Source organism: Pongo abelii, chromosome 13 (genome assembly GCF_028885655.2).
Source record: "Pongo abelii isolate AG06213 chromosome 13, NHGRI_mPonAbe1-v2.0_pri, whole genome shotgun sequence".
Lineage (NCBI taxonomy): Eukaryota > Metazoa > Chordata > Mammalia > Primates > Hominidae > Pongo > Pongo abelii.
The window spans coordinates 105,350,392-105,371,018 of record NC_071998.2 but is presented as its reverse complement, the minus strand read 5'-3'; the positions used below and the strand labels follow the sequence as shown (position 1 = coordinate 105,371,018).

The 20,627-nt window shown below is 49.9% G+C and overlaps 1 protein-coding gene across 5 annotated transcripts in view; it reads right to left on the bottom strand.

Annotated features, from left to right (window-relative positions):
- COL27A1 (collagen type XXVII alpha 1 chain) overlaps positions 1 to 20,627 on the bottom strand; it is a 160,464-nt gene that overhangs the window by 108,278 nt on the left and 31,559 nt on the right. For 3 of the 5 annotated variants that reach the window (XM_054520505.2, XM_024252429.3, XM_054520507.2), the window contains exons 6-9: positions 11,646 to 11,699; positions 10,090 to 10,143; positions 1,028 to 1,072; positions 362 to 415 (exon numbers count right to left, since the gene is read on the bottom strand). In XM_054520505.2, the coding sequence (XP_054376480.2) occupies positions 362 to 415; positions 1,028 to 1,072; positions 10,090 to 10,143; positions 11,646 to 11,699 (207 nt within the window). The remainder of the gene's footprint in view (positions 1 to 361; positions 416 to 1,027; positions 1,073 to 10,089; positions 10,144 to 11,645; positions 11,700 to 20,627) is intronic. The other 2 variants (XM_024252430.3, XM_054520508.2) reach the window with 2 other exon arrangements.

Genomic DNA, 20,627 nt, shown 5'->3' with positions numbered 1-20,627 from the left:
TTTGGGGCCTCTGCTGCTCTCTTTGTAGAACGGGGGTGGGGTTAGATCAGTGATCTTTGGCCTGACCCCCACAGCCCCAGGATCCCAGGGAGGTGGCTGGTGGGTAGGAGGGAGACTGAGTGGGAGGAGCCTCTGGAGCCCCAGCCCCACAGAAGCAGACCTCCTCTTACTATGCAGCCTTATCCCGTGCCTGCAAAGACAGGCTTCCTTGGTCCAGCCCCCTGGAAAGCCCCCTCCTTAGGGTCCACCCAGCAGGTGCAGCTCCTTGGCCCCCAGCCCACCGCCTCCCTCTGCCTCGGGGCACCTGTGGCCATCTTCACATCACCATGGCCACAGAGCTTCCAGAAGCCATATACTGCACCTGCCTGCCAGGGTAACCTTTGGCCCCTGGGCTGCCCTCAGGTCCTGGCTGCCCCTGCAAAGGAACAGAGAGAAACATAAGGAAAAGAAAGACCCTGCCCAGCTCTGGGTCTGGGGTACCCTGGAAGACTGGGGCTGACAATGAACAAAGAGAGGGGCAGGAGTGTGAGATGGAACAGGAGGAAGGGGAGGGCCCCCAAGCTCACCCCTCTGTGAAACCGGTCAGACCAGCTCCGAGGGACAAAACCCCCTCTGCTTGCAGCCCAGGAACAAGAAATCACTGAGGAGGCCTGGCTGGTTCTCCCACGCTGGCAGGGCTGCTGTTTGACTTGGGCCAGGCCGGCCAAAATTCCTGCAAACCCCTTGGCGGCGTGTATAATATCCCCTAACATCGCCCGGAACAGGCCAGCTATTCATGGCTCCAACTGGCGTTGTGAGGCTCATGCCAACATCAGGCCGGCATGGACTCTGGCTCTTTTGGGCAAATGTGGCTGGGCGAGAGTGGTGGGGTGGACTGGAGTGGGCTGGGGGCCCCAGCAGGGTGAGAGGCAAAACAGCCTGACTCTGGGGCTGGCTCACGGAGCAGGATCTAGGGAGGGGGCCAGAGACAGGTAGGGGCTGGGAGGAGGGAGAGCGACCGGGGCAGGGCTGAGGCTGAGGCCCTCACCTGTTCTCCGGGGTGCCCTGCCGGTCCAGGATAGCCCTTGTGTCCCTGTTGGCGGGGGGGAAGAAGCTGCGTCAGGCAGGGAGGACACATCTGGTCCTGGAGATCGCAAGGGCCCAGCCTCCTGGCCTGCCCTGTTCAGCACCGTATGTACTGCATCCGGGATGGAGTGTGCACTCAGTAAAGGTTCCCCAGATGGATGCAGATACCATGTGAGGGTTCACATATTCCTAAGGTTTTCTCTCTGCTCCCGGTAGTTCTTAGGCCAGAGGACATCATGGGGGTCATTCACTGCTCTGGCAGAGTAGGTGAGCTGAACTGGGACACAGCAACTCTGACCAAGAGACGGTGTATGGCAATCATTCCTTCTGAATCAAGAGAGGAGGTGAGACCATCTCTCAGGGCGAGGATTTGTCAATGGAGGAGTAGACTGAGTAGGACTCGAGGTCTGGAATGTGCTGAGCCGCCACGTCACACGGGATGCTGGGATTCCCTCCCCCGTCAAGACCTGCCCCTTCTCATAAAGCCCCCATCACACGCCTTGACCACATATATTAACCCAAATAGTTGTTCCCTTTTCCCACCGGCCCCAGCTCCTGTTCCAGGGAGGAATAGGCCACCCAGATACTGATGAGAAGGACTCTGGCAATGCCCCAGTAGCAACCTTGACCCTCTGTCCTGATGGTCAAAAGGCATGTCCAGGCCAGGCCTCTGGGTCGAGAGAACCAAGCTGAGTGTGTGCTTTCAGGTGGCACCAGGTATAATCACCTGAGCCATTTCATAAGAGTAAGGAGGTCTCCAAAGGAAACCTCAGACTTCAAGCTTCCATCAGATGGGGGGCTTCCATTGTACACAGGGTAGCCACACTCATCCATGTCAGACCCTCTTACGCAGGGAGCTCTGGGCTTGCTTTAGATGCTGTCCCTAACTTATTATGCAACTTTGGGTGGGTTACTACCCTCCTCTGAACTTCAGATAAGGGAGTTAGAACTCTGAGTCCCCTTCAGCTATGATGTTTTAGAACCCTAGAATTTGAAGACTCCTCCAGAGTCTAAATTACACACACAAGACTAGAATACACACACGCGCGCATGCACGCTCAAACCTGTAGACCCTCTCTATGCGCTGCCGTTTACCCAGCACTACATGCATAATAGATGACTTCATCTACTCCTTCCAACAGTCAGATGAGCTGGAGTCGGGGGCGACTATCATCTCCATTTTACAGAGGAAAACACTGAGTCTCACAGAACTGAAGATGCCTGCTCTGAGTCCCATTGCTAACAAGCCACAGGCACTCACTACCAGATTCTTCTGACATCTGGGAACACACTGGGAATCTTGCAAACATCCCCAGACATGTACAGCTCCATGCACATACACAGACACACACAGGCATATGCACTCAACACCCCCCATCAGCCCCCAGGAAGTGGGGACTCTTTATTATAAACAGCAGAGTCAATTTGATCTAAGAGGTCTGGAGAGTTTACAAGCATTCTTTCTGCACCTATTCATGTCTCAAGAGCCCTCAGTGACATGATTGTATCTCAGATCCAGGGGCCTATGGAGATTGATGCAACAAGGTTGGGTGAGATTCTTCTAGCTGGGGCGTGTACTCTTTTCCCCAGTGGGCAAACTGGGGCATACAACCTCTTGTTTCAGACCCATCAGGATTCCAGTGCTGCTGTACTAACTGGCTGGCTGGGTGACCCAAAGCCAATGACTTCACCTCTGAGAATCTCATTTTCCTCAATTAAAATATGGGGCTATAAAGTTGGAGCAGGGATGGCAGGATAGAAAGTGTGTAAAGCACAGTATTTGGCATTGGATTCAAGGGCGCTGTAAAGGTTAGCTGCTATTATCATAATCTTCATTTTTCATTCATGCATTTGATAAACATTTACCAAGTTTTCATGCTCCAGCGCCGTTCTAGGCACAGGAAGAATGAGACAGACAACATCCTTTGCCCTAAAGGAGTTTACATTCTAATTAAGGAGGTATAAGAACAAAGCAAACATAAAAATAACATCTGGGCTGCAAGGAGAGAGGAATGGGGAGTTGCTTAATGGGTACAGTTTCAGTTTTGCAAGATGAAACATTTCTGGATATTGATTGCACAACAATGTGAATGTACCTAATGCTATCGAACTGTACACTTAAAATTGGTTAAGATGGTAATTTTATGTTATATGCGTTTTAACCACAATTAAAATAAAATCTTTTCAGAAACAGAGAGAAAATGTCTAGTAGTGATCAGTGCTGTGAAGAAAAGGAAGTAAAGTTACGGACAGAGAACACGGCATTGGGGAGGGATGGTGAAGAGAGGGTGGGATCAAGGAAGGCTGCTCTAAGGAGATGAATGGGATGAACACAGGGCTGGCTCCATGCAGAAAGGCAGTGCAGGCAGAGGGAACAGCAAGTGCAAAGGCCCTGAGGCAAGGATGCCCTCAAGTGGCTTGGAGGGAACACAGGAAGGCCTGTATGACTGGAATAGAGTGGGTGAGAGGGTGAAGGATGGGGGTGGTCAGAGAAGCAGGAAGTCAGAGCATGCTGGCGGTGATATGATGCAAAACCACAGAAGCGCTTTGAGCAGGGAGGTAGCGCGACATGATGTAACTAACAGCCGTGATCATCATTTTTCCACCTGGAGCTTGCAGATTAGGAAGAACAAGTGAAACTTTTTCCCAGTGAAGAGCTGAATGGAGGCTTGCACTCTTGGTTATGTGACTATGGGTAATTATCCTCTCTGAAGCTCACTCTGCCATATTCTACCTGCCTGCAAAGATCCAATGGAGTAACAGGGCAAGAACCCCAAGAGAACCATAATGTGGGGTCCAGGGGGCCCTTGGCCATCACCAGCTCCTGCGGCTTCATCTGCAGCCACAAGAACCCTGCTGAAAACCAATTCTTCAGCCCCCATACCTCCCCACAAAGGAAGCAGAGGCATTTCTCCAGTGAAATCCCAGGAGAAGATTTCAAGTAAACCCTTTTACTCAGGATGCAGCTAAATGGAAGTGACTGATCATCACGGCCATGCATGGTGGCAGGCCCTATGCCTGGCTCAGCACTGAAGCCTTCATATATCAGTTCATGGACTCCTTGCTATCACTCCTAGGAGGCAGAAATTACCATACACATTTGCCAGTTGAGGAAACTGATGTTCAGAGAGGTAAAGAGACTTTGCTGAGGCCACACAGCTTTCTAGGGGCAGCACCTGGCCTGTGACTCCAATACCGCGTCCTTAGCCATCAAAAAGCATGGGATGAAACGTGCTCATTGAGGCCTAAGACCTGCCTAGAAGAGCCACAAAGCCACTCAAGGAGAGATCCCCTTATAGATGTGCCTCCCTGGGATGAAAGCTTCACATCATTGCAGCATTATTCAGGCAGAGGTCAGTCATGAAACCCTGGAATAACTGAGTTGAAAGGTCCCCAAACCATTAGTTTGACAATCTCCTTTCTCATTGGACGGACTGAGAAACTGAAGCTCAGAGAGGGAAAGGGACTTGTCCAAAGTTACCTAGCAAGTTATGACCAAGCCAGTACTTTTCCCTGGGATTCCACACCCATTGGGATATACAATTTCTAGGTATCTCTTGATCAAGGGACCCTGAAGGGCCTTGAACATTGCCATGAACACCCCAGTTTCTCCTGGATGGCCAGTAGCAGCAGGGCGAACATAGCCAAGGCGGGAGGTAGGCGGCAGGAGGTGCTTATGCTCCCTGGAAGCATCTTAACAATGTTTACCAAGCTGGGGCCAGCAAATAGCTTCAAATGACAGGGCCCCAGACCTGCAAGAATCTAAACCATTATCTTGTGCAGCGCCCCGCCAATTATGGGGCGGGTGCTGACCGCAAGGTGGGCCCATGGGCAGTGACTTTCCAGTTTGTGATCGGTGCCTGACTGGCACTAAGGGAGAGGGAATGTTTCGGGGAGCTCCAGGGACCGTGGTGTCTGCAAGGGGCCTCTGGCTGCCCAGCAGGCGGGTCTCCACAGGACCTGTGTTTATAATAGAACTCGGTCTATATTTTGGTTTGGGAGCCAGATTAATCATTGCTTACAATGCGCAAGGAGAAACCAGACATCACCTCACTGTTGCTACAGACCGTCTCCCCGTCTGGCTGGGCTGCTTTTTGGGCTTTGGGCAGGGAGGGGAGGGGTCCCGTCCTTGCCTGGGGGTCCTAGGGACCAATATGTACTCAGACATCGGCTGTCCACCCAGGCTCCACCTCCGCCTGTGCGAGGCCTCAGCTCCCCTTGTAGTTGACATGAAACTCACCAAGCTTGCTTAGCTCTCCATTAATCTCTGCTGAACTTCGCTACCTCCTGGGCAGCCCACACCCCAGACTGGGCCATCAGCAGGACAGAAAGAATCAAAGAGTGAGAAACACATGCCTAGAGTAGAGGGTCTTATTATGTGATGCTGGACAAGGTGCCTCTCTGGGCCTCAGCTTCCCCAGCTAGCCTCTCCAAGTGTCTTGTGGGCTCAGAAATTGTAGGATTCCGAAGTCTGTGGCTAGTCTAAAAGCACAGTCCATCGTGGCACAGCCAGGTGTCTGACACCAAACTCTGCTCCGTGGATGCCTGAGACAGCTCCAGGCAGGAAGGTATATTTTCTGCATGGCTCATTCATTCATCCAGTTATTCATTCATCAAACAAATGTCTGTTGAGCCCCAGCAATGACCAAGACCCTGTGTGAGGCACTAGAGATACACCAATGAACAGAAAAAACTCTACCTTCTACAAGGGGATGTGGGCATTAAATGCATATTAAGTGGAATGAAGGAGAGTGCTAGAAGAATGTAGCTGCACCCAGCCAGAGGAAGTGACATTGTAAACTGAGGCTTGGGGGAGGAGCAGGACTTGGACAGGAGACATAGGATGGGATAGGAGGGATGCCAGTGGGTATGGGCTGCAGAAGCAGGGGAGCCTGGAGAAGTTTCTCGGGAGGAACTCTACGGAATTGGGGGTGCCACACTCAGGCAGAACCGGGAGTTCGGCAGAAAGGTGGGAAATCATCTCAGGCAGCCTCAATCACATTTCCCCAGACACACTTCCAGATGACCTCCATGCTCTCCCATTTTATTATAGTTTCCACGGATAATGGCCAACTCAAGCAGCATTCCTGCTAGGGGGGCAGGGTGGGGGCAACAGGAGGGAGCTAGGGGGAAGTCAGGCTGGAGAGAAGCAAGTCAGGTTTTGATTTGAGTAGCAGTTTTGTTCCATGCATCATGTCTATCTGGGGCAGTATGGTAAGAAAGATTCAGGGGCTGTGTCAGGACTTGGCCAGAAAGATCAATTCGTGAGGCTTGCCAGAGGTGAGGAGCGAGGGAGTTGAATGTGGTCAGCACTGCGCTAAGCCCCACATGAGAAACAAAGATGAACGGGTTGGGTACTGTCCACTGTCCAGTCTAAGCAATGTGTTGACACTAGTGGGTTGCCCACTAGCCCAAAGAGGCTGAGAAGGGAGGCCAAATGGTCAGAGAAGGGAGGCGTGACTTCTGCCTGGAGGTGCTGGGGAGTCCTCTTGAAGAAGATGCTATTCTTCTCTAAGAACAGAGCCAAGGGGCAGGCACATGAGGATGAGTGTGGAGGAGAGGGCATGCCTGGGGAGGGCACAGCAGAAGCAGACACAGGGAGGCAGGAAGGCCCAGGGTACGTGGGATTGGATGGGGCCAGGGTTTCTATACAGCAAGGTTTCTCAACCTTGACTTTGTGGGCTGGACACATCTTGTATGTGTATGGGAGGGAAGGGCTATCTCGTGCATTGCGGGATGTTTAGCAGTATCTCTGGCTCCTACTCATTAGAAGCTAGTAGGACCTCCCTCCCAGTTGTAGGTAATGGCCAAAAATATCTCCAGACATTGCCAACTGTTCCCTGGGGGGCAAAATCACCCCAAGTTGAGAACCACTGGTCTACAGGAGAGAAAACAGGAGGGTTAGATGACAGAAAGCATGGGAGGTGCAAATGGAGTTTTGGCAGCCTTCTTGGCTAGTGGAGGGTGGTTAGCTGGAAATTAGCAAAATGACTAGCGCTACCAGATGGGCAAGACCTTCTTCAGATGCTTCTCTTCATGATCATCATGATCATTATTTATTCATTGCACAAATACATACAAAGTGCCAGCCGTGTGCCAGCCCTGTGCTGAGTGCAGGGATATTACATCTCATTTAATCCTCCCAACCATCTCATGAGACAGCTGGGGCCCAGCAAGGTGAGGCAACTTGCCCAAGCTCACACAGCAGGAGAGGGACAGAGCGGGGATTCCATCCAGGTCTATCTGACCTGGTTTGCGTGTCTTCCCTACCTTGGGAACTGGCCCAGCAAAGTCCTTCCACAAGCATCTCAGGCGGTGGCAGAGAAACAAACCTTCTCGGGTAGGCAGCCTCTTTTTTACTGGATGGGCACTGTCTTGTTTGAGAAACTGTTTCAATCAGCCTTGTGGTGACAGAAAGGGCCTGAGGGTCAGAAGACCTGGGTTCGAATCCTAGCCCTACAGCTTAGAAACCCATGGAAGGTATTTTCATTAAATTGGTGCCTCTCACTCTTGGCTGCGCGTGGGAACCACCTGGAGGCCTTTTAGAGCTACTGATGCCTGAGTCCCACTCAGACCACCAGAGCCAGAATCACCACGATGGGGCCTGAGCTCCCCAGCTGGGAGCCACTGCTGTAGACTGCACCCTCCAACCAAAACTCCCTTTCTCTTGCTAATTTTTCTCCATAGCCCTTTCTGTCTTATAGTGTACCTTTTATTTTTACTGTTTTTCTTTGTATCATCTGTCTCCCCACCCTGCCACAAGGATGCAGGCCTTGCGGGGCAGGGATTTTTGTCCATTCAGCTCAGTGGCTGGCACATTATAGGCATTCAATAATTCTTGTTAAATAAATGAATAAATAGGATTATCCGTGTTGCCTCAGAACGACAAAAATTCAATGTGCTGGTGAGCACGAAGAGGAAGCTGACCTCACCTCTTATCCACTCACCTCCCTTCTTCCCTCAAGGCTTCCCACAAGAAATAATACAGAAAAGCCACACTACTAGATCAGAGCCAAGTGGCTGCTGTTGTCACCAAAGACGTGTGTGATAGGTGAGACCATCTACAATGGTGGCCCCAGACACATTGCCCATGGCAGTGGTTCTCTTCTCTGATCCCCACCACTGGTCAGGGGTCTCTGCCTTGGGACCTCAGCTCCCCGATGCTTCACCCAGCACCCTCTGTGAGTGGGTGACGCCAGCCTGCCACAGACCAAACTCTTCTGTGTGTGTCTAGGCCAGGGCCAGAGGGGAACTCAGAGCAATTGGCTTTGCCAAATAGTTTTCCAGCTGCTTAGTGGCTTTTCCTTAACTTAGAGAAGCTGCCTCTCCCTGCTCAGGTGAGCTGGCTCCTCTTGGTTGGGGGTCCTTGGCCTCCCCGGACATCTGCTTAATGCAAGGAGCCCTGGCACCCCAGGGAGGAGCTGGTTCCGGACTGGTTTCCCCATCTCCTGCCACCTCTGCTAGGCTGCCACCCCCACGCAGAACAAGACCACCCGAGGCTGCTTTATGAGCTGGGACCGGAAGGAGACTTTTCCACTCACACCTCATCCATCAGAAAGCGCTAGAGCCCAGAGAGGAAGTAAGTGGGGAGCGCAAGTCCCTCTGTGTTCTCTGAGCCAGAAAAGACCATGTTTCCCAGCTCACAAACAGCCACTGCTTCTGGGGCGGGCCTCTCAGGTTGAAGGTATGGCCTGCTGTGGCCATGGAGAAGGGAATGGGGGAACGAGGTCCTGCAAGGCCCCCTGTGTCATGGGGCTCTCAAGGCAAGAACAGGATGGAGCTGGGAGACACCCCAGCTGTCCAGATGAGAGCCAGATGGCCTAGAGACAGTTCAGCTGTGGCCATAGCTGGGAGCCAGGGCAGAAGCTTAAGACACAGTGGTAGGTCGATGGATTCACCAGACAATCCATCAGCAGTCGGGGATTTTCTTGGAAAAGGCAATCGATCCTTAGTCTGCATTGCTTTCCCCCATTTCCTGAACACCTGCTATGCACAGGCTTCATGCTAGGCTCAGTAGGAAGAGCAATAAACGAGATTTGCACACCCTGGTTGGTGAGGCATGCCTAGTGGCTCAAAATTACTAAGCCAAGACAGCTTAAGTGTTCTTGAGCAGACAGGAGCCTCATGGCCTGAAGCTGGGTGCTCCAGGAGGACTCCCTGGAGTAGGCACAACTAGAGTAGAGTCTTGAAGGAAGGGAGACACAGGCTGGAGGAGTCACAAAAATCCCGGGGGACTGTAAGTTACAGACCCACTATCCAGGAAATGCCAGTCTTTTCCTCGCACAGGGGTTTGGACAGGTAACTCCCCCAGCATGGCTGAAATGGGGATGGGATGGGCACGACATAACAACAGCCAGAAAGGTAGCGAGAACGCACTGCCTCTCCAGATCATTCCCCTTCCCCTGCAGAGCATCAGCGAGGGCCACATATTAGACTCTGAGAGCTCATTGACTTGCCCAAGGTCACCCAGCCAGGAAATGGCAGAAGTGGGAGTAGGACCCAGGTCCAACTGACCCCAGGGTCCACTCCCTCAACTTCTCTGCTCCAGGCCTTGCTCCTGGTCACACAGCCCCAGACTGTGCAGGGTCAGAGATGGGGATCATTGTCTCCATCTCATGTAGGAGGAGGCTGAGGGGCAGAGACAGGACTTGCAGGCCCAAGACCACTCAGCCAGTGGGTAGTGGAGCCAGGGCCAGCACAGGGTACTCCATCACCACAAGTTTTCTTGAAGGTGGCCTCCCTGGGAGCAGCTGGGCCCCCAAAAGGAAGGACAGCAAACCAAGGATACTTCCTATGCTACCTCATTAACCATGGTGGGAGGCACCCACTGCAAGCCAAGGTATTCCCTGTCCCCAACAGGCACAACCCTTGGAAAGCTCTCTCACCTCTCGCCCATGTGCCCTGTGCCCAGGGGAGCTGGGCTGGGGCTGGGGAGAGGCAGGTGGGCCCACAGCTCTTCTGCCTGAAGACCTGGCTTGCTAGGAGGCCCACCGCACAAGGCAAAGCATCAAAACCAAACAGTACCTTTCGTCCCGGAGGTCCTGGATTCCCGGAGAGCCCAGGCAAGCCCATGTCGCCCTGGAAGACACAGACAAGGTGGATGAGGCAGGAAAACGGGAGCAGAGACACTCTGCTACACTCTACAAATTGGAATGGTAAATTCCAATGGCTGGTTGTTTCCAAATGAGATTCATAGAGAAGTAGAGGCCTCAGAGGAGACTCAGGGGCTGCCCAGCAAGAAGAGTGGGTGGTGTACCCAGCCCCCTCCCCACTCGACTCAGCGGCTCCATCTGATCTATTTTACATACTGGGCTTCAGCAGAAGACACCACTTGAAGAATGGGTTCCAATACTAAAACCATGTTTGAAAACTATGCTCCAGAGGACACGTGCCTTATCAGTCCCATATCAATCAGCCATCTCTCCCTGCAGTCCTGAGACACCTTCCATTGCTGGGCATGCCGCTGGCCAAGCAGGGGGCATTTCTGCCACCACCCCAAGACCTGAGAACAGGCCACACAGGAGCAGGAGAGAAGCCTGGGCTCCTGGGTGCCGATCTCATTTTGCCACTTATCAGCTGCATGACCTCCAGCAAGCCACCCCTGCCTAGGCCTCCATTTTCTCAACTGTAAGCTGGGCCCATCTGTCTTGGCTCATGGGGTTATGATGGGGGTCAAGTGGTAGTATATGGGAACACTCTCCTGGGACCCTGGGTCACCCAGTAAATATGTGCTAAGTGCAAACACCTAGCAGTGAGGATGTGAAGCAATAAGCCACTCGTGTCTTGGGGAAATCAAAGAATGCAGCCAACTCTAGGTGTCTTTAAGCATAGGAGGCTGGGCTGAGAAGCAGAGTTCAATCCATCAGGATGGCTCTGGGGCTGTGTCCAGAAGGAAGTCAGGCAGACCTGGGCATTGCTTCCAGGGTGTGTGTGCCTGGAAGACTGACACACTAGACAATCTCATTTGGAGTTCTGGGCTCCCCTCTTCCCATCTGTCCCGCACTCTCTCCAAGTCCCTTGCTCAGTTTATGGGGTGGATGCTTCAGAGATGGATGAAGGCCTTTAGCCAAAGTGTTTTTCCTTCTGCAGGCAAACTTGGTTTCATAGCCCTTCAGAGTTAGGGAGCCCTGAATCTCTAGCCTCCTAGAAATCCACAGACCCATCTGCTGGAGTTAACCTCAGCAAAGGCTTTGAGTGTCTATTGGAAGCTTCCTGGCCATGTGCTACCAAGAAACTTCTGGATGCCTACAGTCACCTAGCAGGCCCCGCAGAAAGCCATGCAGGACATTAGGCAAAAGGACATTCACCAAGGGTGTGCCCATAGGAGAAATCTTTTGTCAGTTTTGTTGGTTGCACTCTGGAAAGAAGGTGGCTGGGAATAACCTTGGGTGGGTTTGGTGTTGGGAAAGGCTAAAGGACTTCAAGGAAAAAACCAAACCATACCCTAACCCTTCTAGATGTTCCCACCTCCCTGCCTTTGCCATGCATGGCCTCTGCCAGGACGGCTAGCTGCAAAGTGTGGCAATTTCACTATCGTCCACTCCCCTCTTCCCTGAGAACTGGGGTCCCTGGAAACCTACCTTTGCCCCATCGTGGGCCTTTCCTGGTGAGAGCCCTGGGTCCCCTTTCTGTCCCTGAAACAAAAACAATTCCACTTTGGCCACCAAGTCATCTAGAGAGGATGTCTGTCTCCCCACAAACTCTGCTCAAAGCCCTGCTCCCTTGCTCAAACACCTTCCCATCCATCCTCCCGCTCACACACCTCCAGAGGGTCTTCTCCAACTCCACTACTCCTCTGCTCTAACACCTTCCACAGCTTCCCCTGACTGCACGCTGACAAAGTCCAAATTCCTCCTTCTGCTAGCCCAAGTCTTCTGTAATCCAGCCAGTCCCAGGCACCCTATCTAGACTCTGCTCTCCTTTCAGCAGCCAAACCCACAGAGAGGGTCCCTCTGCTCTATCCTCAAACCACAGCCCACGCCCCAGCCATGTCCCACACTGTCCTGCAACCAGGCTGTTGCTCAGGCAGCCACCCACACCTAGAAACCCTTTCTCCAATCATCATTAGCCAAACCACAAACATTCTTCAGTTCACAGCTGGAATGCATCCTCCACATCCTACTTGTAGAGCTCTGCGTCCATCCTCCAGGTGACCAGTCTCTGCCCGTGCACGTGGCCAGGACTGTCTCCTGGCTTGTTCCCCTGGGGCTCTCAGGGGTTCCTGAGAGACATGTCCAAGAGGCATGTCAATACTTTTTGATTTTCCAGAATGTTGATATCCATCTCATGGGTCTGTACATGAGGTTCAATGCACGAACAGCCACTTACAGGTGTGTACGGCCCTTCACAGTTGGCACTATCCCTCACCTCACTAGATTCCTACAATCTAGTGAGGCAAAGGAGGCATTATTCCTCTCATAATATATTTGGGAAAACTGAGGCTAGGAGAAGGAAAGGGACTGTCTAGGGCCTCAAGATGAGGCATTGGCAGAGCTGAGATTATAACCCTGACTGGTGACTCCCAGACCTGCGTTCTGGGCTGCCCTGGCTCCTGCTGAGTTAGAATAGGCAGTAACTTGAGGAGAAACTGACAAGCAGTGAGTCCCCAGTCAGAGGCAAGCACTCTTTGTGCCTAGCATAGAGGACAGTCCCTGTCGCTCAGATCCTGGCTCCTGAGAGCACTGGGCTCAGGAAAAGGGCCCACAGGTTCATTAGCCGTGTCTCTCATGGGGTGCTTCTGGCTGTGGCTCCTCTCCTTTAGCCAAACCTGATCAGATGACTCAGGAAACAGCCCTGTGGAAAGTCAGTCCACCCTGTGTCACCTTCTAAGAGCTCTTAATTTTTGTCCCCATTCCTATCCCACCCTCAGCCCTCTCCCCTCCCTGCCTCAGCTGGGCCCAGAGTCAGAAGTCCTGGACCTGCCAGACTCACAGTGGAACCTCAGGCAAGTCACTGCAACTTCCCGAGCTCAGCCCCCTCACCTTTAAAGTGGGGACCACACATGCGCACACACATACATGTGCACACACACACACAAACACACGCCAGCTTCCCAGGTTTCCAGGCAAGGAGCCAGGGGGATAATGGTCGTGACACATGGGAGGGGTGGTTTGGGCAACTTTAATTAATTCCCACTCAGTTCTTTTCTTCGTTAGAACTCAGAGTTTCCAAATCCTGACTCGGTCACCCTCCACCAGACATCACTGCATTCTGAACTAGAAAGTGCCTCTAGAAGGGAAAGGAATGAGCTTTCGCTGCTTACCTACTATGCACAGACACTGAGCTAGCCCCACTCTGTGCACCATCTCCTTTAGTCCTCAAAGCACCCATTTGTTCCAAGGAAGGACAAAGGTGGGTTCAGAGAAGGCCAATTCCCAGCCTGGGCTGGCCTTCCCTGGCAGGGAAGAGACAAAGGCTGAGTCCGTCCCCAGACTAGGTCTGGCTTCAAAGCCCCATTTGCAAATGGGAGGCCTGGGTGCTTCTCTCACACTCCCCATCCCCCCAGCTACCCCAGGCTGAAGGTCCCCAGAACTCCAACTCTGTCCGTCTGGGCCCCTCCAGGTCATATCTTCTGCAGAACCTCACCTCTGGGATTCACCTTGCGCCGCAGCTGCTCCTCCTGGACACCCTCCCACCCTGGGCTGTTCAGAAGCCCAGCTCAATGCCTTTTATGTCCATGGTACAAGGCCAGGCCTAGGGCTACCAAGGATTCCAATGGCCAAAAAAGGACAGCAGCTCTTTCTGAGCCAGCCTGTGCCCACCTCGATCTGCAGCTGATAGAGGAGCTGGGCTTAACAAGCTTTCAGGGCTGGGCCTTCAGGTATCCTATTCTCTCATCTTACAAAAAAAGGAAACTGAGACCCAAAATGATGACTTGTTCCCTTGCCCACGGTCCTTACCCAGGGCATTTTAGTTATTTATGGATTTCTCTCTGCATTCTCAGCAGCCAGCACAGTACTCGAGATGCAATGCCTGCCCGAGTATGATACCTACAAGTACAGATGCTACAAGCCAAATCTCAAGATGAACAGAAAACAGGGAATGCCATGGTGGGGAACAGACACACGCATGTCCATGACGGAGAAACCAGAGAGACCAGTGATGATGATAAGCATTAATATTTACTGTGTGCTCTTCTAATCCCTGGACACATATTAACTCATTTAATCCTCCAAATCCATAAGTTGGCAATGATCACTATCCCCCTCTTACAGAAGAGGAAGCTAAGACACAGCAGGAATAAGTCACTTGTCCAAGGTCATACAATTAGAAAGTGGGATTTAGTCATTCTATTACAAAGATACATGCACTTGTATATTCATTGCAGCACTATTTACAATAGCAAAGACATGGAATCTACCTAAATGCCCATCAATGATAGACTGGATAAAGAAAATGTGGTACATATACATCATGGAATACTATGCAGCCATAAAAAGGAATGAGATCATGTCCTTTGCAGGGACATGGATGAAGAAGCCATTATCCTAAGCAAACTAATGCAGGAACAGAAAACCAAAAACTGCCTGCTCTCACTCATAAGTGGGAGCTGAACAATGAGAACACATGGACGCATTGGGATGAACAACATACACTGGGGCCTGTCGGTGGCAGGGGAGTAGGGTAGGGAGAGCATTAGGAAAATTAGCTAAAGCATGCTGTGCTTAATACCTAGGTGACGGGTTGACAGGTGCAACAAACCACCATGGCACACGTTTCCCTATGTAACAAACCTACACATCCTGCACCCATGGCCCGAAACTTAAAATAAAAATTAAAAATTAAAAAAAAGAAAGTGGGATTTAGGTTCTTGCAGTCTGGTTCCAGAGCCTGAACTCTTTCAATTTTGATATACTGCAGATGAAAAACTACAATCCAGTGGTAAGTGGAGGGCAGGAAGAAGTTGGAGAGAACTCCACCTAGACGGAGGTAAATCCTTGAAGAGAGTTACAGCTAAGTTGAGGCTGGCAAAAGACAAGGAGGAACCAGATGAAGTAGCAGCTCAAGGGATGCTCAAGGTACCCCTAGACAGGTGAAGGTATGACTTCTGGGATAGAGCACACTATATGTCTTCCCAGCCAGGCTCCTGCAAATCTTCTAATAAGAAATATAAGTTATATACAAAGTCTAACTAACCATTTACACCTTCATAGAAACAAGAATCTTGTTGCCAGACCAGCTCTCCAGCCAATGAGCTTGTGTGACCACGATAGAGCCTGTGTGACCTTGAGCAAGCCACTTTCCCTCTCTGTATGTGAAATGGCAGACTCTGCCTGGATTAGTTAACAGAGGCAGATGGTACTAGAAAACAGATGGGAGCCTTAAGTGCCAAGAACATAGCGGGAATGGGAACTATGGTGAACACCTTTCCTGCAGGTAGGGTTGGGAAATAGAACAGAAGGCTTGGGTGGCTGAGGCCCAGAGATGGGGTGAGACAAGGGAGGAATAAATCACAAAAGATTTGGAAATTCTGGCCAGGCATGGTGGCTCATGCCTACAATCCCAACACTTTAAGAGGCCAAGGAAGGAGGATCACTTGAGACCAGGAGTTCTAGACCAGCCTGGGCAACAAAGTGAGCCCCTGTCTCTACAAAAGCAAAAAATTTAGCTGGGTGTGGTGGCGCACACCTGTAGTCCCAGCTACTTGGGAGGCTGGATGGGAGGACTTGCTGGAGTCCAGGAGGTCAAGGCTGCAGTGAGCTATGATAGCACCATTGCACTCCAGCCTGGATGACAGACCAAGACCCTGTCTCAAACAAACAAATAAATGAATAAATATTGAGAAATTCTGAGCTGGAAGCCTCCTATATATGTCATCTTTGGTCTCAGTATCCAGCACAGGGCCTGGCCCAGAGAAGTCATCATAAAATGTTTCACAAATGAGCAAATGAGTGAACAGAGTCTCAAAAGACAATGGTAGGGATAGGAATGGGTCAAATCTGGCTCCAGCCCCAGAACTTTCTCTGAATTTTCACTAGGCCTCTCACTATCAGTACGACTATTTTCATGGGTCCAGAAGTTCTGGACAATGCAATAAGGCAGGAAAAATAAATAAGAACTACTAGCCTTTGAGAAAAATGAGACAGCAATATGTTCTTTTCTGCAAATAATGTGACTGCCTATCTATACAATCCAGGAGAACCACCTGAAATACTAATAGAATTAATAAGGTGATTCAGTAAGGGGATGGTTATAAATTAAATAAAAAAATAAAAAAATAAAAAAATCGATAGTTATTTTCACTAGATGAGAGCTATCTAGAAAATATAAGGGGGAGAATATTCCATTCAGGACAGCAAAAAAATATAAAATTTCTAAGTATAAACCTAATAAGAAATGTGCAGGGCTTATGTAATAACAACCATTAAAGTTTACTAAGAGACATTGTAAAAATTCAACCAAATAGGAAGACATGCCATGTTTTTAGATAGAAAAATGTAATATTTTAAAGATGGTAATTCTTCACAAATTAACATATGTATTTAATTACAATTCCAGTAAAAATCCCAAGCGTTTTTTCAAGGAAATTATTAAGATAGGCATAAGGTTCATCTGATAGAATAAATAGCCAGAAATGTTTTAAATGAAGAGAAGAAGGAGGATACATAGAATAAAGATAGTAAATGTCATATAATTGGTATTTTACTAGCACAAAAATAAATAAACAATGAAACATAATACAATGGCTTGTATTAGACCCTTGTCTATCATAGAGTAAACAGCGGAGGAAAGATGGTTTAACAAGTGGTTAACTATCGGAGGAAAAATAATTCTGGAGCCCATCTTCATTTCCGCCACCCCCATTAAGATGAATTCCAGATGGTTTAAATTTTTTAAGAGTACAAATGATTTTATGAAATGACAAGGAATATAAATGAATACCTATCTGATCTTAAAATGGGAAAAACATTCCTATATATAAAAGCAAAATAAAGAGCCACAGATTTTATAGATCAATAGAGCCCTCCTGAGATTATCTGACACATTACTTTTTTTAAAGGATAACATTTCTATTTGTGAAAATCATCATGAATACTCTTAAGAAGCAAACAACAAACTAGAAAATATTTGTAAGGTGCATGAAGCCTTAATAACCTCAAAATAATGTTTACAAACCAATAACAAATGGCAACATCCCAACCTCCCAAAATAAACCAACTCATAAGTGTTGAAGTACAAATGGAAAAGAGATTTAAGAAAAACATACATCTCATAGATGATCAATTAAGTGAAAATGATAATAAATTATCTTCTTTTAAAAATATCTTCCTTTAATGCTAGCAGCAGCATAAATCAGTTTAACCTTTCTAGAAGGCAATTGCTAATAAAATAACAGCTAAGCACTCATATGTCTCTCATGTGCAAGGCAGATTATAAATCATTTGTATATATGTGTATGTATGCATGTGTATGTATATACAAATATATCTTGGTATATGTCTTGACATATGTCCACATATACATATATAAATACACATACATGCGTGCACATACACACACACACAGTTTAATCCTCAGAACAATCCTATGAGGTATGAACTATGATCATCCTTGTTTTACAGAAGTGGAACCTGAGGCGCTCCAAGTTTTAAGTAACTGCCCAAAGTCATACAATCAGCAAATGGTAGTGAGGTGGGAGATGAGACTTGACTCTGGAGGCAAGGCTTGGACTTGGGACCAAATTGAGGACTAGCTAAAACAGGCACCAGGTAGAATCACCTCTCAGGTGACAACCTGAAAGTTACTGCCCCTTTCCATGGCAATGACCTGATGACCTGGAAGTTACCACCCCTTTTCTAGAAATTTCTGCATACTCTGCCTCTTAATTTGCATATAATTAAACGTGGGCATAAATACGACTGCAGAATTGCCTCTGAACTGTCACTGTCAGCACACTGCCTATGGGGTAGCCCTGCTCTGCCGGAGCAGTCACGGAGCTGTACTGCCACATCAATAAAGCTGTTTTCTTCTACCACCAGCTGGCTGTTGAATTCTTTCCTGACTGAAGCCAAGAACCCTCCCAGGCTAATCCCCAATTTGGGGCTTGTCTGCCCTGCATGAGTAGAGCCAGGATTCAAACTTGGGCACGATGACTCCTGAGACCACATCAGTGATTCTATTTTTGATGAACTTATCCTAATGAAATAATTGGAGATATTCTAACATTTATATACAGTAATGTTAATCAAGATAATATTTGTGTATTAATTTAAAGTGGAAGTGATTTTTTTTACAAATGGAGTAAGTTATATAAAGCATGGGATATTAGTGTTGATAGAATTCCATGAAGCCATTAAATCATATGTGATGGATGCCAAGTTGCTAACACAGGAGAATGTTCACAATAATTGTTAAGTGAGGAAGGCCAGATACCCAGCTACTACAAAGTGGATCCACACTCACATATGTGACACACACAGGGAAGACCAGAGAGCTGTGGAGCTGAGGGCTAGATTGCCACCCTGAGCTCAGACAGTTCAGGGTTTGAATGCTTGCTCTGCCACTTACTAGAAATGTGACACTGGGCAGTTATTTAGCGTCTTGGACCTATTCCTTCATCTGTAAAATGGGGGTAATAATACCTGCCCTGCAAAGTACATAAAGCTCTTGGCCGGGGCCTGGCCCAAAGGTTGCTCAAAATGCTCTCAGAGCTTATTACTGGGCAGGACCACTACAGGTAGCTCACTTTCTTCTTGACATCTTCTGGACTTCTCCACATTTTCCTTGGGTGGCTGAGGCCCAGAGAGGGGCTGAGACAAATGAGCACTAAATCACAAAGGATTAAAATATTCTGGGCTGGAAGCCCCCCGTATACTCCATCTCTGATCTCAAGTGCCCAGCACAGGTCCTGGCCCAAAGGAAGGAACATTAGAGGAAGAGGAAAGGTAAAGCGCACACCAGCTCTGCCAGCAGCCACCTGGGCCATGGAGCCTGCCCTCTGCTGACCACATCTCCTTCCCAGTGTCCGAGGGCCATATCATCCTGGCTAGTTCACTGCAGACCAAGTGGACCAGACCAGAGTCAAGGTGGCTGGCTGCCCAAGAGTGGAACCAGGAGCCTCATGGCCCAGTGCAGGGAGCACGGGTGGGGAGTACTAGCTTCCCTATCCAGAAGGAGACCCCCAACTCTGCCCTAGAGCTCCTCATTTGTACCAAGGACCTGCATCCCACCTGACTCCACCATGGTCCAGCATCAGCACCCTGCCCCAGGGCAGCTCCAGCCCTCCATCTGGCCACCAGCCAAGCTCTGCTTCTCAAATGGCCTAAATGGCATTTGCAGACCTCATCCAGTCATGTCGATTCTGCTGAAATCCTTTCCGGGTCTTCCAGCTGCTCTTTGGATAAAGTCCAAAAATCATACCACCAACTACCAGTCCTGTTGCCCTCACCAGCCTCCACCAGCCCCTTTGCCTTGTCATCCGCTATACTCCAGACCTTGGTTCAACCTTCCTGCCCTCTGAGAAGGTGTCCCTCACCTCCCGGACTAGATCAATCCCCATATCGTGGGGTCTCTGAGCACCCCGGGCCTCTCACATGGAGCCCTAGAGACCTAATCATGGTGTAAGTCTGCATTTGTCAATATGGTTGGCTTGTTTTGCTTTCTCGCTCCCTCTACACTCCCCAAGGGCAGGGACCATGCTTGCCTGTGTCGCTGGTAGCCCCAGTGCCTCACACATGCAGACAACTGCCCCTTCTGCAGCACCTGCCACGGGTCAGCACCGCTCTAAGTGGAAACACATCCTCTCAGGGTCCTAGCTTCTCTGCCTCATTCTCAAAGTCCTGGATCCAACTCTGTGCTGGAGCTGACGAGCTCCCTTCCCTGCTGGATTGGAACTTGGGTTATGTGGGTAGATGGCAGATGGGCAAAGCCTTGGGCTCTGGAGGAGGAAGATGGGGTGTGGCCTGGATCTAGCCTGTGCCAGCTGTGACACCTTGACAAAGCTCCTTCTGGCAGGCAAACCCAAGGATCTGAAATACAGTCCCCCCACTGCCCAGCCGTGATCTAGGCAAGGTCCCTTGGCCCTCTGAACTTTCACTCTTCTGCACCCTCAGGAGGGATGAGGTCCCTCACCTCTGCTTTCTCTCTTTCTTGGTCTTCCTCAAACCACCCATCTCTCCCACCCTTGAGTCTAGCAGAGGAATCGTCTTCCCACAAGGCCATAAGCACCTGAAGGTGGAGATGCACTGAAGGGATGACTGTATGGGGCTGATCCAGTTCTGTGCTCCCAGGGCAAGCCCTGCCGGTGTGACTGATTTATCTGTCAACAGCCCGTAGTGGGTGCTCAATACACGTTTGTTGACTGAAGGAGGATGAATGGATGTGTGGCCCCAGACACCATGCTGGAAGAGGAGGGGACCACAGGCCTTGGGGGAGACCAGCCCTACAGTCCCACCAGGTCACCTCCCATCCCAAAGGGGATCTGCTGAACAGTAAGGACCCTAGGACCCTCTTCCCAGGGTCCCACCCATTCATGCAGACACACAGCTTTCTCATCCAATCTCAGCCAAGTCATTACTTCCATCCAGGGAGGGCCTCTGCTTTAACCTTGTCCTGCCCATGCC